We start from the raw sequence: 12,637 nt of genomic DNA on the forward strand, positions 1-12,637 counted from the left end.
CGATCGAAATTCAACGAGCGTGGAGAGCAGATGGAAACAAGCGCCGAGGGGTCAATGCATAATAAAAACCTAACCTGGCGCCAACACTGCCTGCAAAGGCTGCTCTCCGCATGGCCCCTTGAGCACAGCGAGGTGGACAAGCTGCCTCAGGACATCTCATTCGGTTATTAGGTTTCTCTGCTCAGCGCCTGGCCACGGTGTGTTCTGCAAAGACACAGACGGTTCCTGGGAGCGAAGAGCCACTCCCGCTCCCCACCTCTGCCTTCCTCGACCCACCCTGGGGGAGCTGGGCCTGGAAATCCAGAGGGACCAAAGGGCAGGAGAAACTGCTGAGTCCACGGCCTGTCCCCAGCTCCCTCAGGCCTAACGCCGGCAGCTCTGTCCCGGCTGACTGCAGCTCTCGGGTAGCCAGGACCGTTCCCGACCACGCAGGTCCAAACCAGCAGCGTCAGCGGCCCCACGCAGCAGCCCCTAGAACGAGCGCCACTGAGCTCCTCTGGTGCCAGCAGCGCAGAGCCACACTCCCCAGAGGTGACACGGACCCAGCCATGCCTAGAGAATCGTCGCCGGCAGGGCTCCTGCCCCCTGCTCCCAGGGAGCGATCTACAGCTCCCCCATTCACAGGATCCAGCCCACTGCCTTGGAAGGGTTTTGCGCTGACCAGCGCAGCAGCCAGCGGCTGCTCTATCGAGGGGAACCTGCCTCTTCCCCTTGTGTGGCAGAGCTTCCAGCTCTCACTGCTCCCACACTAACCACCAGCTGGGACAGCCCCCTCCCCACGTGCTCAGCCTGCCGGCTCCTCAGCCCCTCGGGGACATCACCGCCCCTGACCGGGCCGGGCAGAGGCTTGGACGTGCAGATCAAGCGCTGGGCCCAGAGCGGTTTCACAGGAGCGGATGCAATTCTGTGCTCGGCTAGCCGTGAAAGCAATGAGCCAAGGGAAAGCCGAGCGCGCTGCAGATCGGAGCTGCACACAGGTAGCAGGAACCAGCACACGCTCTCGGCCCTTCCTGCCCCGGGGCTGAGCGCACACCTCCGGATCGGACACAGGCTGGCATGGGGCTCAGGCACACGGCTACACCCTAGACACATACGTCTGTCCGGCCGGCGGATACCAGAGGCCCTTTGCTCTCGATTTAGGACCTCCCAGTAGTGGGCCGTGTTGCTGCTGCCAGCCCACCGGGGGCGCTGACTGTTACTAGCAGTCAGCTGGTGCCATCGGGAGGGGGACCCACTGTGCCAGGCGCTGCACAGAAACCCGGCCCCTTCCCCCTGGAGCCTGCAGTCCAGGCAGGCATCCGAAGCATCACGCGGGGGAGAGGAGATCCCGGGGGGTTCTCCTGCAGATTCCTCCTGGGCACAGCGCGTGGTGCAGCCATGTCAGGACAAGTGATATTAATTATGAGCATGACAGTAGCCCCTGGGGCCCCACGTGCTGGGCGCTGCTCACAGGCAGCAATAAGAGGCCGTTCCTGCCCAAAGAACGCATGTAATTGATGTTCTATTTCACGTTTCCCTTTCCCTCCTCCCCACTAGTCCGCGGAGACAGAATTCTGCCCACCCCAAATGCTACGTTCCAGGAAGTCATGCTGGGTCGCCTTGCGCTCTTGAACACCAGCCACCTCTGGGGTGGAACCTGGCTGAAGAAGTCCCTGTGCCTACCAATGGAGACCCAGGAGAGATGGATACAAGCTCATCACACGCTCGTTAGAGGCAGCTCATTGTCACCTTGTTAGTAACAGCTTGCTAACCCCCCTGGCCCCCAAAGAAGCTAATCACTGAACTCCGGCGCGTGCTAGAAAACAGCTTTCCTGGTTCAGTCTGCAAAGTGAACAAAGCGGGGCACTACTGGGAGAAGAGGTCTTGGAGCAACGTCTATTTATAGCAAGCTAGTGCAAACACCAGCCAAGGCGAGCGCCTCCCCACTCTACTAACTGAAAAGCCTTTCCTCGACCCTCCCATCGAACAGCTGCTCTGCTCCAGTCCACACGCACGCAGGATCCTGCAGCAATTCCAAACCCGCGATTCACCCGCCACGCCACACAAGGGAGCTGCAAAGAGTGTCTCAAACCAGCGGTAAGAGCTGAAATGGCACACGCGAGGGCTGATGGCTCCTGCGTTGGCTAAGCCCCGGCAAGGGGAGCGTGCAGGTGTGTGTGCATGGAGTACCTGCCAAACACGACGCGGAAGGTATGGACTGTGCCCAGGGATGGCGGCGAATTTAAATGGAAAGGAGATTTAGCACCACCACCAATGCGACGGGTAAACGCAGCCCACGCTGGAGAGAAGCAGAGAGAACATAAACGGTGTGTTTTATCTTGGCAATCATTCAGAGAGAGGAGGGTGGGGGGGGAACGTCTTTCCCCTCCATTGAAAGGATGAATCACAGCGTAATGGTACAAAACGGAACCAACACTCTGGTGCAACACACAAGTTCCAATCAGGGACGTTGCACGAGTTAGTGAATTTTAATATCAAGAGATTTTAATGTGCTCTCATTAAGAGCAGGGGGAGGCAAAGACAGGAGACCGGTTCTGTGACAAATTCCTTCAAACGCTCCGTGCTCTTCAAAGCCTTCAGTAAGCAACTAGCACCGTCTGTCCTTCGCCTTCCAGCAGACAAGCCCTTATCGACTCCATCCAGGGCCACCTCTCCTCCCGAGACACTAGCTTCAGCAAAGCAGCCCTCAGTGAATCTAGATGCTTTAATGTTCACACCTAGGCTAGGAGATGGAGCAAACCCTTGGCATACTGAGGGGCTGGATCTTTCCGGCATGGGGCTAAACCCCCAGCTCTCATCTGCCTCCCCTCCAAGGGCCTTGCAGCTGATGCTGTATCGCTAGCAGCAGAGCAGACATATGGAAGATGCTGGGTGGAGAAATAGCAAACATCTGACCTTCCAAAATCCAATTTCTCACCTCTCCTTCTCCGCGCCTCCCCCCGAATCTGAGGGAAAATCCCCACACATGCACCCAAGCAGAGATCTCTTAGGATGTTTAGAGGGTTTCTAAAGAAAGAAAGTCATTTACATTTTCCTGTAGGGAAGGGAGAGAAGCCCCTTCTGCGGGGTGACGTGTGTAATTAGAGCAAGCTGGGGCTAGCCAAGGCCAGGGAAATGCCATCAATTCTGCGAGTCACAAGCTCATAGACAGAGCCCCCGACAGGCCCTCCCCTCTGTCCCTCCTGTGCCTGAGTTAAGGTGTGGTTTCTGGCTCCATGTCAGCCATGCAGCCCTACGCAAGCCCTGGCTAGGGGAGGCCGCACAAACACTGGGAAAGATTCCAATCCATTTTCACCTGGGCAGCCTGGCCTATCTTCTTCTAGATTGAGAGCCCACAACCCTGCACCCAGCCCCTCCGCACTGCTTACTTGGGGTTCTGCACCCCTGCGAGCATCCGCCTGGCTCTGCGCTGGGAGGCTCGCGTGGACCCCACAAAAGCAGCTCCTGCTCCTCACATGTGGGTCTGCGCTCCCTGCCTTGGCATCGAGAGACACACCCAGACCACGTGGGCATAACCGGGCTGCACTAACGGGCAAACCATGCAAGAAGCAGGCTTCCCAATGGCTGCTTTACCAGGGGCCTGCTTGCCACCTCCCAAAGTCCCCGGCCTTCATGTCTCACGGAGCCCAAGATCTAAGTGGGCTGCCCTGAGTGTGCCTGGCAGACGGGCATCAGGATCCCAGCCCCAGAATCGCCACCACGTGCCAACCCACCCCCAAAGGTTCCTCGTCTCTGCCCATCTCCCCGGCTCAGTGGAATTGACAGGCACCGTGAACTTAAAGGGCCAGCTCCCCCATTCCTGTCTTACAGCTGAGTCCTTGTTCCACTTAGCACCCTGGTCAAGGCACTGCCTTAGTCACTAGCCTGTGAGTCGCAGCTGCAAGCGTGACATCTCCAGCCCTTCGCAGGACGCCCTCGCTGCAATGCAAGTGCTACAGAAAGCCGTCTGGCCTAGCCACACTCTCCTGCCGCACTCACTGCCCCAGCACCCGACTGATCCAGAGCACGGCAGGGCAGGGCGGCCAAGGGCCAAAACGGGCTTTTATTGATTAGTTTTAATTGCAGCAGAACCTCGTTAATTCACACTAACGACCGGGAGACCAAGTGAGCCAATGGGCAAATCCCCACGCACAAAGACAAGGATGAACATCACTGAGCGCACGGCGTCTGACAGGTGTAGCTCCAATTACTTGTATCCACATTGTCCCAGCTAGTAGGTGCTGTCTGGTTCGGGAGCGTGAGTGAGCGTTGCGGGAGGAGGGGACGTTCCTGCCGGGAGCAGCGAAGTGCCCAACGGCACAGCTCTGTTATCTGCTGCGGCAGGCACTGGGCAAAATCCACCTACGTTCCCAGGAGACCGACTCCACTCTGAACTGCCTGTCCTCACTGCTGCTCACACGACCGGACCGGGGGTAAGCAAGCCCAGACGCTGGGGCCTACAGGACATCACAGCTTCTCTTCCCGTGGTGCCTTTCACACGCTGGGGAGCAGCCGCAGGCTGCACGAGAGCGACTCGGATCCCGTGCCAGAGGCCAACGGAGCAGCTAGGCGACACCCAGCACTGCACGTCAGCATGCTGCCTTTCCTCCTGCGACAGCTCACCGTCCATTCAGAACCCAGCCCTGCGTCTCGTCACTTCCCTCTGCGTCACTCCGTCTGCTCTACAGAGCTGGGTCACCTGCAAGCCTGGGCCCCGCGCCGCTCCCCCTTCTCCTGATCCTCTGACCCCGGCCCCTGGGGAGCCTTTCGCTGGAACGTGCCCTTTCAGCCCGGTGTTTGCTGGCTCATCACCGGTTCCCAGCTCGGGGCCACGCTTTCCCTTCCGCGCCCGGGTTCCGGAGCTTCCTTCCTGCGCTTTGGGGAAGGTGCTTGGAACCCGCAACGAGCTGCGCCGCGCACAAAGGCTGCCCAGAGATTACCGAGGCAGCCTGTCCCGGCCCGACCGTACCTCGTTCGGCCAGGGGGTCTGGGACCCTCCAGTGATCACTTCCACCACCAGGCTTGGTACGGAAATAAAGCTTGCCAGGATTAGCCCTACTGGAGGGTGGGGCAGTGCTCTAGCCTAGGACTTGGGAAACCGGAGTTCAAGTCCCTCCTCTGCCACAGACTGCCTGTGTGACCCGGGCCTGGCGTGCCTCAGTTTCCCAGCTGCTAACAGCCCAGAGATAATAGCACAGGGCGTTGGGAGGGCAGATGCATTCAAAGACTGTAAAGCACTCTTACACTACAGCGATGGGGGACCCGCCCTTTTCGTTGTACCTATCACGTGGGCTCTAGCCCTGCAGTGTGGTAACTAATTGAAAGGAGGGACAGCATCTCTTAACTAGTGGCTTGCCCACGTCATCCTGCAGTCCCGTCGGAACTCCTGGGCTGGTTGAGTCTCTCGAAACTTTCGTCTGCCCACTGCTTTCAAGGCTGAAGAGGCCACTGCGAGAACCCAGTTCTGCCTGACCTCCCACGTAGCCGGGCCGGAGAACTCCAGCAGGTCGATGGCTGAGCTAATGCCCTGGAAAGAGACACCTGATTGGAACATCACGAGCCCCCCCGTCCCAGGGCCAGTTCTTCCAGCACCACCTCTTTTCACCTCAAATCCCTACAGCCTGAAAGCGACGGGCGGCAGGGAGCTCGGCTGGCTGGCTGCTTGGCCCCACAGGACTTCACCTCCCTACAGTTCGCTCTCGAGAGCCGGAGAGCCCCAAGTGACGGATCTTCCACTGGGGGACTATTCCAGAGGCAAAACAGGCTGCACCTCCCAGCAGACTTTCCTCGCAGTCCTTCCACAGCCTTTCTTCCTCAATTTCACCCCTAACCCCACCAAGTTCACTCCGCTCCCTTCCTTGGCGTTTACACCCTTCGGTAACCCAAGCCCTCCCAGCTCCCCGGCTGAAGGATCTGGGGACACTCAGCGGCCCAGGCAGCCTCCCCCAGAAATGAAAGCTGGCCAAGGACATGCTCATCACTGCTACAGACCCAGCAACGCTGCCTGCACAGCCGAAGCGCGGATCAGTTTCCCCGTGCTATGATGCTAGTTGCTCTTGAAATTGCAATGGAAGAGCGGAGTGCTTTTCTAGCTGAAATAGCCCCTAAATGCCCAGCAGATGAATAAATAAACACTTCTATCGCACGGCAACAGGAAGTTCTCTGGGTGGCACTTTAGGAATGGATTGAAGCTACTGAGATTGGACGGCTGTTTAGCACTGCCGAACGGGAAGGGCATTTCTTCCACAACGCCTGTTTGCACACAGGCGTGTCGCTCGCCAGTGGGGAGAGCCCCCGCCCAAAGCAGCTGCGGCCCCATGGGATGGGGCCAAGCACAGCTTACCCCAGTGCTAGCACAACAGTGGGAGCCCACGTGATGCAAGTTAGTGATTTTACACAGTGGACCATCACCCTGGTATCAGGGCGCCTGCTGCTTAAAATTGGCAGCAAGAGCCAAGTCCCTAGGGGACTTCATGGAATCGCTGGAATATTTTCCTTTTCCGGGTGAAATCTCTGCTCAGGGTAGGGTGAGCTTTTAAAGGTTGTATTAATTGCCTTGGTTTTGGTAGGCTTGTGGTAGAAGGGGGCTGGATGGACCTTGGCCCTGATCCGGTCTGGCAGTTCTTACAACCCTAACTGATTTCTCGGGGACGTCCCCTCCACCCAAAAGCCCAGCTCCACCTCCAGTTCACTGCCATCCCGGTGCGGTCTGCCCAGACACAGGCAGCTTGTTCAATCCCACAGGACGGTGGGGAGGGCCCAATCTCATTCCTGACGGGTAATTGTCTGTGGCTGATCAAAACTGGCACCAGAATCACCATCTCCGCGGGGTCGGAGTAATTGCATGCATGTGTGGGAGCGGGAGAAGAGAGCTGTGTGTTGCTATTAAAGACTCACACACTGACTTTGATTTGAATTGCTGGTTTCCTGGACAGGGAAGGACAGAGGTGGGGGGTGGGGAACCCACGCAACTTGCCCATTACAGCAGCTTCTGCACGAACCCAGAGAAGGCTCCCGCGCCGGACTGCAGTACACCACAGAGCCCAGGAAACTCTGCTCGCTGCAAGAAGTCTCAAGTCATTATTGTGTATTAGAAAGATCGCGGAAGTGGCAGCTTTGCTGAATGCAAACGCAGCAGGGTTGTGCCGGGATATGAGAGACTTCAGAAACTCGCCAAATGGAGACCTTTCCTTCTGAAAGGGAGCCGGGAAATGCAGCCGGGGCCGCGGAGTAACTTGACAGTGAATGATGGCTGGAAATGTCAGCCTCTCAAAGCGGGCTGGCTTTACGCAGCAGCCGCGTAAAACGAATTTAAGGGGAATTGGGTTGACAGTTCTCGAGATAACCAGTTCTTAAGTCAATTTAAACCGAACGGGTGGGAGTTAGAATACAGGGCAATGATGCAAAATTGATACCTAAATTTTCCTTGTCTGAAGCGTGGATCCCTTGGAGGGGAATGTGCCGAATGAATAAAACAGAGTGCGAACGTCAGAGGGGCACAAAGCACAGCAGTGTGCTGTCCACACACCAAGACACACCGCCAGCGAGATCCACGCACGTGACAGTACCGCCTGGCCTGCAACACACCCTGCATTCTGCCTCCAACCATGCAGGAGCTATTCCCCACCCAAGAATGGATCGGCTCATCCCTGAAAGAGCCCCCTGCTCCCCTGCCCAAGGGCCATCTCCCAGCCCCACTCCAAACACTGCAGTCGGCCTGGTGCATCCTCTGTAGGGTTCCCACGGCTTGGGAAGGAGCTGCCGAGGTGAAGGAGAACAAGGGTGGGATTTCGGGGAGGAGAAGGGGTTCTTCCTGGTGTTTTGAGATGCTAAAGGTCTGATGAAAAGGTCCCTGGGAATTCACGAGCGAGTCGCAGGCAGGAGCGGAAGCCTGCTGGAAAAGCCCCAGTGTGCGGAGGTGCCCGAGGTCAAGGCAAAGACCTCTCTCAAAGAGAAAAGAGAAGGTGGCTCGGAGCTGGCTCCGGCAGCCCCTCTGACAATCGGGCGGGCGGGGGGCACACTGGGCATCTCCACTGTCCACGCCTCCCAGACCACAAGGTGAAAGCGCTGCTAGCCCCAGCCAATGCCTGTCTGTGCAAGAGGAGAGCCGCCAGCACGCGGTGCCTGTCTGCCAGAGCGCCGGCACTTGGGGAGGCACGCAGGAGCAGGGGGAGCTGGGCTGGCTGTACACGCTCTGCGGCCGTGCTGGGATTAGCGCTATTGTTAACTGTGCTCCTTCCCAGGCACTGCCCGAGCAGAGCGATTCCCCCCGAACTGCTCCGTCTCCAGAGACAAGACACACACAGCATGGCAGTGCCAGGCCGGCCGGGATTCGTTCGCTACTGAAATCCGAGGCTAGTAGGGGAGTGGCTAGCTGGGCAGGGCAGGGCAGGCGAAGCGGCGGGCGCGGAACATGGCATGAGAACATGGGACAGAGCAGGTGCAGGCCCACGCTGCTCCTGCAGGGCTGCTCCGGCCTCTGGCTGGCTCCTTCCCAAAGGCCCCGTGGCTGGTTCTAGTCAGGGAGAAGGGGCTGGCTGGGCCCCTCTGACCCCCCTTCGAACGGGTGCAGCAGGGCCTGTTTAGAGAGACGCTTCCCAGCATGGAGGTGAGCAGCCAGAGGGTCCTTTCCAGCCCCAGCCTGAGCCCAGCTGCAGGAATCTGCCCGAGCACTGTCCACCAAACGCCAGCCAGACCCGACCCCGACTCACCTCCTGCAGAAACTCAGAGTCCCTCCCCCAAACCCAGAGTTCAACACCTGGCCGCTTGCCCTGCCGCCAGCATGCACCCCACCCCGAGAGGCTGCCCCCTGCACGTACAGACACCCCCCATTCCCACACACTTCCAGTTCGACCCCTCGATATTTCCCAGCTGAGCTCTTCTCTCCCAGGAATGTGTTCTCAATACTTTAACCAGCACCCAGTGCCTTCCAATTTCATCCAGCAGCACAGCCACCCTTGGGTGCACGTCAGGCCTGTGCCAGTCAGCCCACGGAGCTCTCTAGGCTGCAAGCTTGCTTGGCCTATCCACTCCGACTCCAAGGTCAAAAGGGACCATCATGATCACTGGTCTGACCTCCTGCACAGCGCTGGCCACAGAACCTCCCCCACACTCCTGTGACAAACCCCCAACCTCTGGCTGAGCTGCCGACGTCCTCAAATCATGGTTTAAAGACGTCAGGTGACAGAGAATCCCCCATTGACACCCGTTTAAACGTGCCAAGGCCCCAGACTGCAGGGGAAGGCGATATACGCCAGCAGCATTTCTCCTGACGCTGCACTTAGTCTGTAGTATCCTGTGCAAGCACCGTTCACTGGGTCCGTTCCCTGGGGCAGCCCCCCAGCCTGCCTTGCTTGCACTGCAGCACCCGGCATTACAGGACCATACCCACGTAGGGCCCGGCTCAGGGAGGGTGAGCTCACTGCCCAGGGCCAGCTCAGCCCCACACCACCCCAGGCAATCATGGTGCAATCTCGATCCCCAGGGCTAGCCGCGCCATGCCGGCCAGGAGCCTGGGAAGAGCGGGGCAGCTAGCCCCAGCCTCCACGCTGCAGAGACACAGACACGCTGCCGTTCTGCAGAGCGGAGATCCCGGTTAGCTCTGGAGTCCCACCAAGGGAGTGTTCTTGGCATGTGCCCCCGCCCCATGGAGCGGGCCGGGAATCGCTCTGCTCTGCCATCCCTCCAGGGAGCAGGACCGGGGGCCTGTTATTGATGAGCACTGAGTGACTTGCAGCTCAGCCTCAGGGGAAGAGGCGCACCCTCCCAACAGCGCGCGAGCGCTCCTTAGGGCGGGGCGATCCCAAAGACCCGCAGGACGGGGCTGCCACGCTGGGCGCATAGGGGGAGCCAGCACTGCTCAGCTGAGGCAGGGCCTGACGGAGCCACTGACTACACCCCTTCCAGGTCCCCGCCCGGCCTGGGCCCTACGGCATTCACAGCACAGGCGGCACCACGGCAGGGCCTGGGGAAGCCCAGGCACCCTTCTCACCAGGGCACCTCCTCAAGGCTTCCGTCAAGGTCAAGTCGGCTCAGCGTTGCCCTCCCCCCGCCAGCTCCCGGGCTGCTGACCCCAGCAGCCAGCAGGAGGGCGAGGCGTGGGGTCTCTGTGGGAAACAGGCGCAGACTGAAGGCAGTGCAGAAGAGCCCGGCTTGCCTTGAACTCTCCCTCAGCCCGGCTCCCCCACGTCAGCCGGTGACACACCCGAGTGGCACCCTGCCCACGCTGCAGATCTGATGTCCTGGGGCCGGTTTGGACCCCAGCAAAGCAGAGCGAGGCCGGAGCCATGGAGACGCAGATCTCGGAACAAGGTCCGAGACCAGTTACCACGGGAGTCGGGGTTCAGGGGGACTTGTCTGCATGCAGGGACCAATGTCGCACGTCTGCCCTGCCAGCCCAGCTCCCCCGGCGGGTCAGCAGAGCGCCGCGCAGTCGGGGGTTCCACGGCTGGGGAACTCGATCAACCAGCAATTGCTGCCCCTCTCCCGGAGGGAGCCCCGCCCCCAACAGACCCTTCCAACCCCAAAGGCTCCTCCCTCTGCTTGAAAACGTTTCACTAAACCAAGCCTTGCCAGCGAGGCCATTCCATTGTAACCGAGAGCAGCGAACAACGGCCTGGGAGAGGCAACTCCAGAGCACCCCGGTGCGGCGCGGCAAGCCAAACCCAACAACGCTCCAAGGAACCGGCCCCGTGCGGCTCTGCGCGACGTCACCATCTGGGGGGCTCTGCTGAACACCACCGCGATGCCTCAGCGCAGCGAGCCACTCGACCCGCTCAGCAAGCCCCAGCCAGAGCCCGGGGGGCCCAGGGAGCCTGATCTCCGCTCGGGATCAGCCAACGCACTGCAGCACTGATCGTGGGGAGGCAGCGGCCGAACAGGGGTGCACGAGTCCTCCCTACCAACCAGGAGCCAGGGCCACCGCCCTCTGCTGCCACCTATTTCAAGGCGGAGCCGGCGGTCACTGCGTGCATGGGGAGGTGGGGCACATGTCCTACCTCACGCTGCAGCACCAGCTCCTTGGTGAAGACGGTAGCTTCTTCGCTGAAGGGCTCTCCCTCCTGGACCAGGCCGGGAAGGTTTCGTGCTCCACGGGGACACTCGATACCTGAGTAGGGCGATAAACACACCTTGGTGAGGAGATGAGGTGTCATGGGGGTGAGGGAGGGGCTGGCGGCTGCGGCCCGGAACTGCCCAGGTCCCTGCCTCACCAGAGCCAGGGGGATCGTATGCAGCCACCTCTCCTCTGGGGTGGCACCCAGCACCTCAGACCGGGGGCGGGAGGGGGAAAGAACAGTTCCCACTCCCACTTCCCCATGACAGGCACTGCAGTCTGGGACTTAGGAGACCTACGGTCTATCCTGGCTCCACGACCTGCTGGGTGACCTTGGGCAAGTCACAGCCTGCCCTGTGCCTCAGTTTCCCGTCCCACTTTAGTCCAACTGCCCAAGGCTATGACTCCCCTCCTGAACAGAGCCCAGAGCACGGGCCCACAGCTGTATCTACCAACCCACAACTATGCTAGCCAGGGCCTGCCCTGGGCTCGGCCAAGGCGAACGAGCCCCAGGTCCCCCTTCTGCAGTGCAAACCCGCTCCCCCAGTAAGGCAGACTCGCCTGCCGTGGGGGGGAGGGGGAGGTTCTCACTGTGTTGAACCAGGCCCCTCAGCTGGTTCCGCTGGCCCCTGCAGGCCCCGGAAACGTGCGCCCCACTGCACACAAGCTGGGCACAGCTCCTGGCTAGCTGCCAGCAGAGCCTCAGGACGGGCACAGGAACGTCCGTGCTGCCCTACGCATTAAATCACTGGGGGCCTGCCCCAAAGCTCGCTGAGCCACGGGAGTCTCCAGCGACTTCAGGGGGCTCCTGATCAGGGCCAAAGGGCCTGGGATACCCACGGGGGTTCAAGGAAAACGTTTATGGCCAGGGACGGTGCCCAGACGCTGTGGTGATGGGCACTACAGAGACCCCACAGGAGCAGACAGCCAAACCCGGGGGTGTGGGGGGGGGGGGGGGGGGAGAGCGCTAGGCTGTAAAAAGGCATCACCCACGTCCCCCCAGCAGAGGGGAGAGGGTGGGCTGAGGGGAGTGCTCTGCCAGGAGCCCCGGGGAAGCAGAATGAACACGAATTAATCTCTGAGCCTGGGGGGGAGAGAGGGGAGTCTAACTAAGGTATCAACTTCTGCTGGGATGATCAGGATAATCGTCAAGTGAAAGGCAACTGTGTGGCCAGCCCTGAGCCTGACGCGAGGAACAGCGCACGCGAGAGAGAGAGAGAGAGAACCCCCCCTGCCTTGCAAGGCGAGGGCTGGATTTCCTCTGCAGCTTGCAAGCTGAATGCTGATCAGGCCAGGCCCAGGCCAGGAAGGGAAGTAATTTCAAGTCGGGTGAAATCTGTGAAGGGGGCGGGGAGGGGGGGCTTCCACTCAACCCAGGAGCCCATTTCTGCAAAACAATTTTAAAAAGTAATAAAAGCTGGAAAAGCAAGCGCCAGACCGGCCCCTGAAATAAATGTTTGGTGAAGGGAACGTGCTGTCAGCGGGAGAACAAGGGGACCACAGTGCATAAAGATACTTTATTACAGCCACCGCCGCATCTGTCAAAAGGCTCATTCACCGAGCGTGTGTGCGCTCTGCAAAATGTCAGCGCGGCTTCGCCACCAG

The 12,637-nt window shown here is 59.8% G+C and overlaps 1 protein-coding gene across 1 annotated transcript in view; it reads right to left on the reverse strand.

The window, feature by feature from the left end:
- Positions 1-12,637, reverse strand: part of SND1 (staphylococcal nuclease and tudor domain containing 1) — a 453,393-nt gene that overhangs the window by 99,896 nt on the left and 340,860 nt on the right. The window contains exon 16 of the mRNA XM_008174151.4: positions 10,977-11,086. Coding sequence (XP_008172373.1) covers positions 10,977-11,086 — 110 coding nt within the window. The remainder of the gene's footprint in view (positions 1-10,976; positions 11,087-12,637) is intronic.

This window comes from Chrysemys picta, chromosome 1 (assembly GCF_011386835.1).
Source record: "Chrysemys picta bellii isolate R12L10 chromosome 1, ASM1138683v2, whole genome shotgun sequence".
Classification (NCBI taxonomy): Eukaryota; Metazoa; Chordata; order Testudines; family Emydidae; genus Chrysemys; species Chrysemys picta.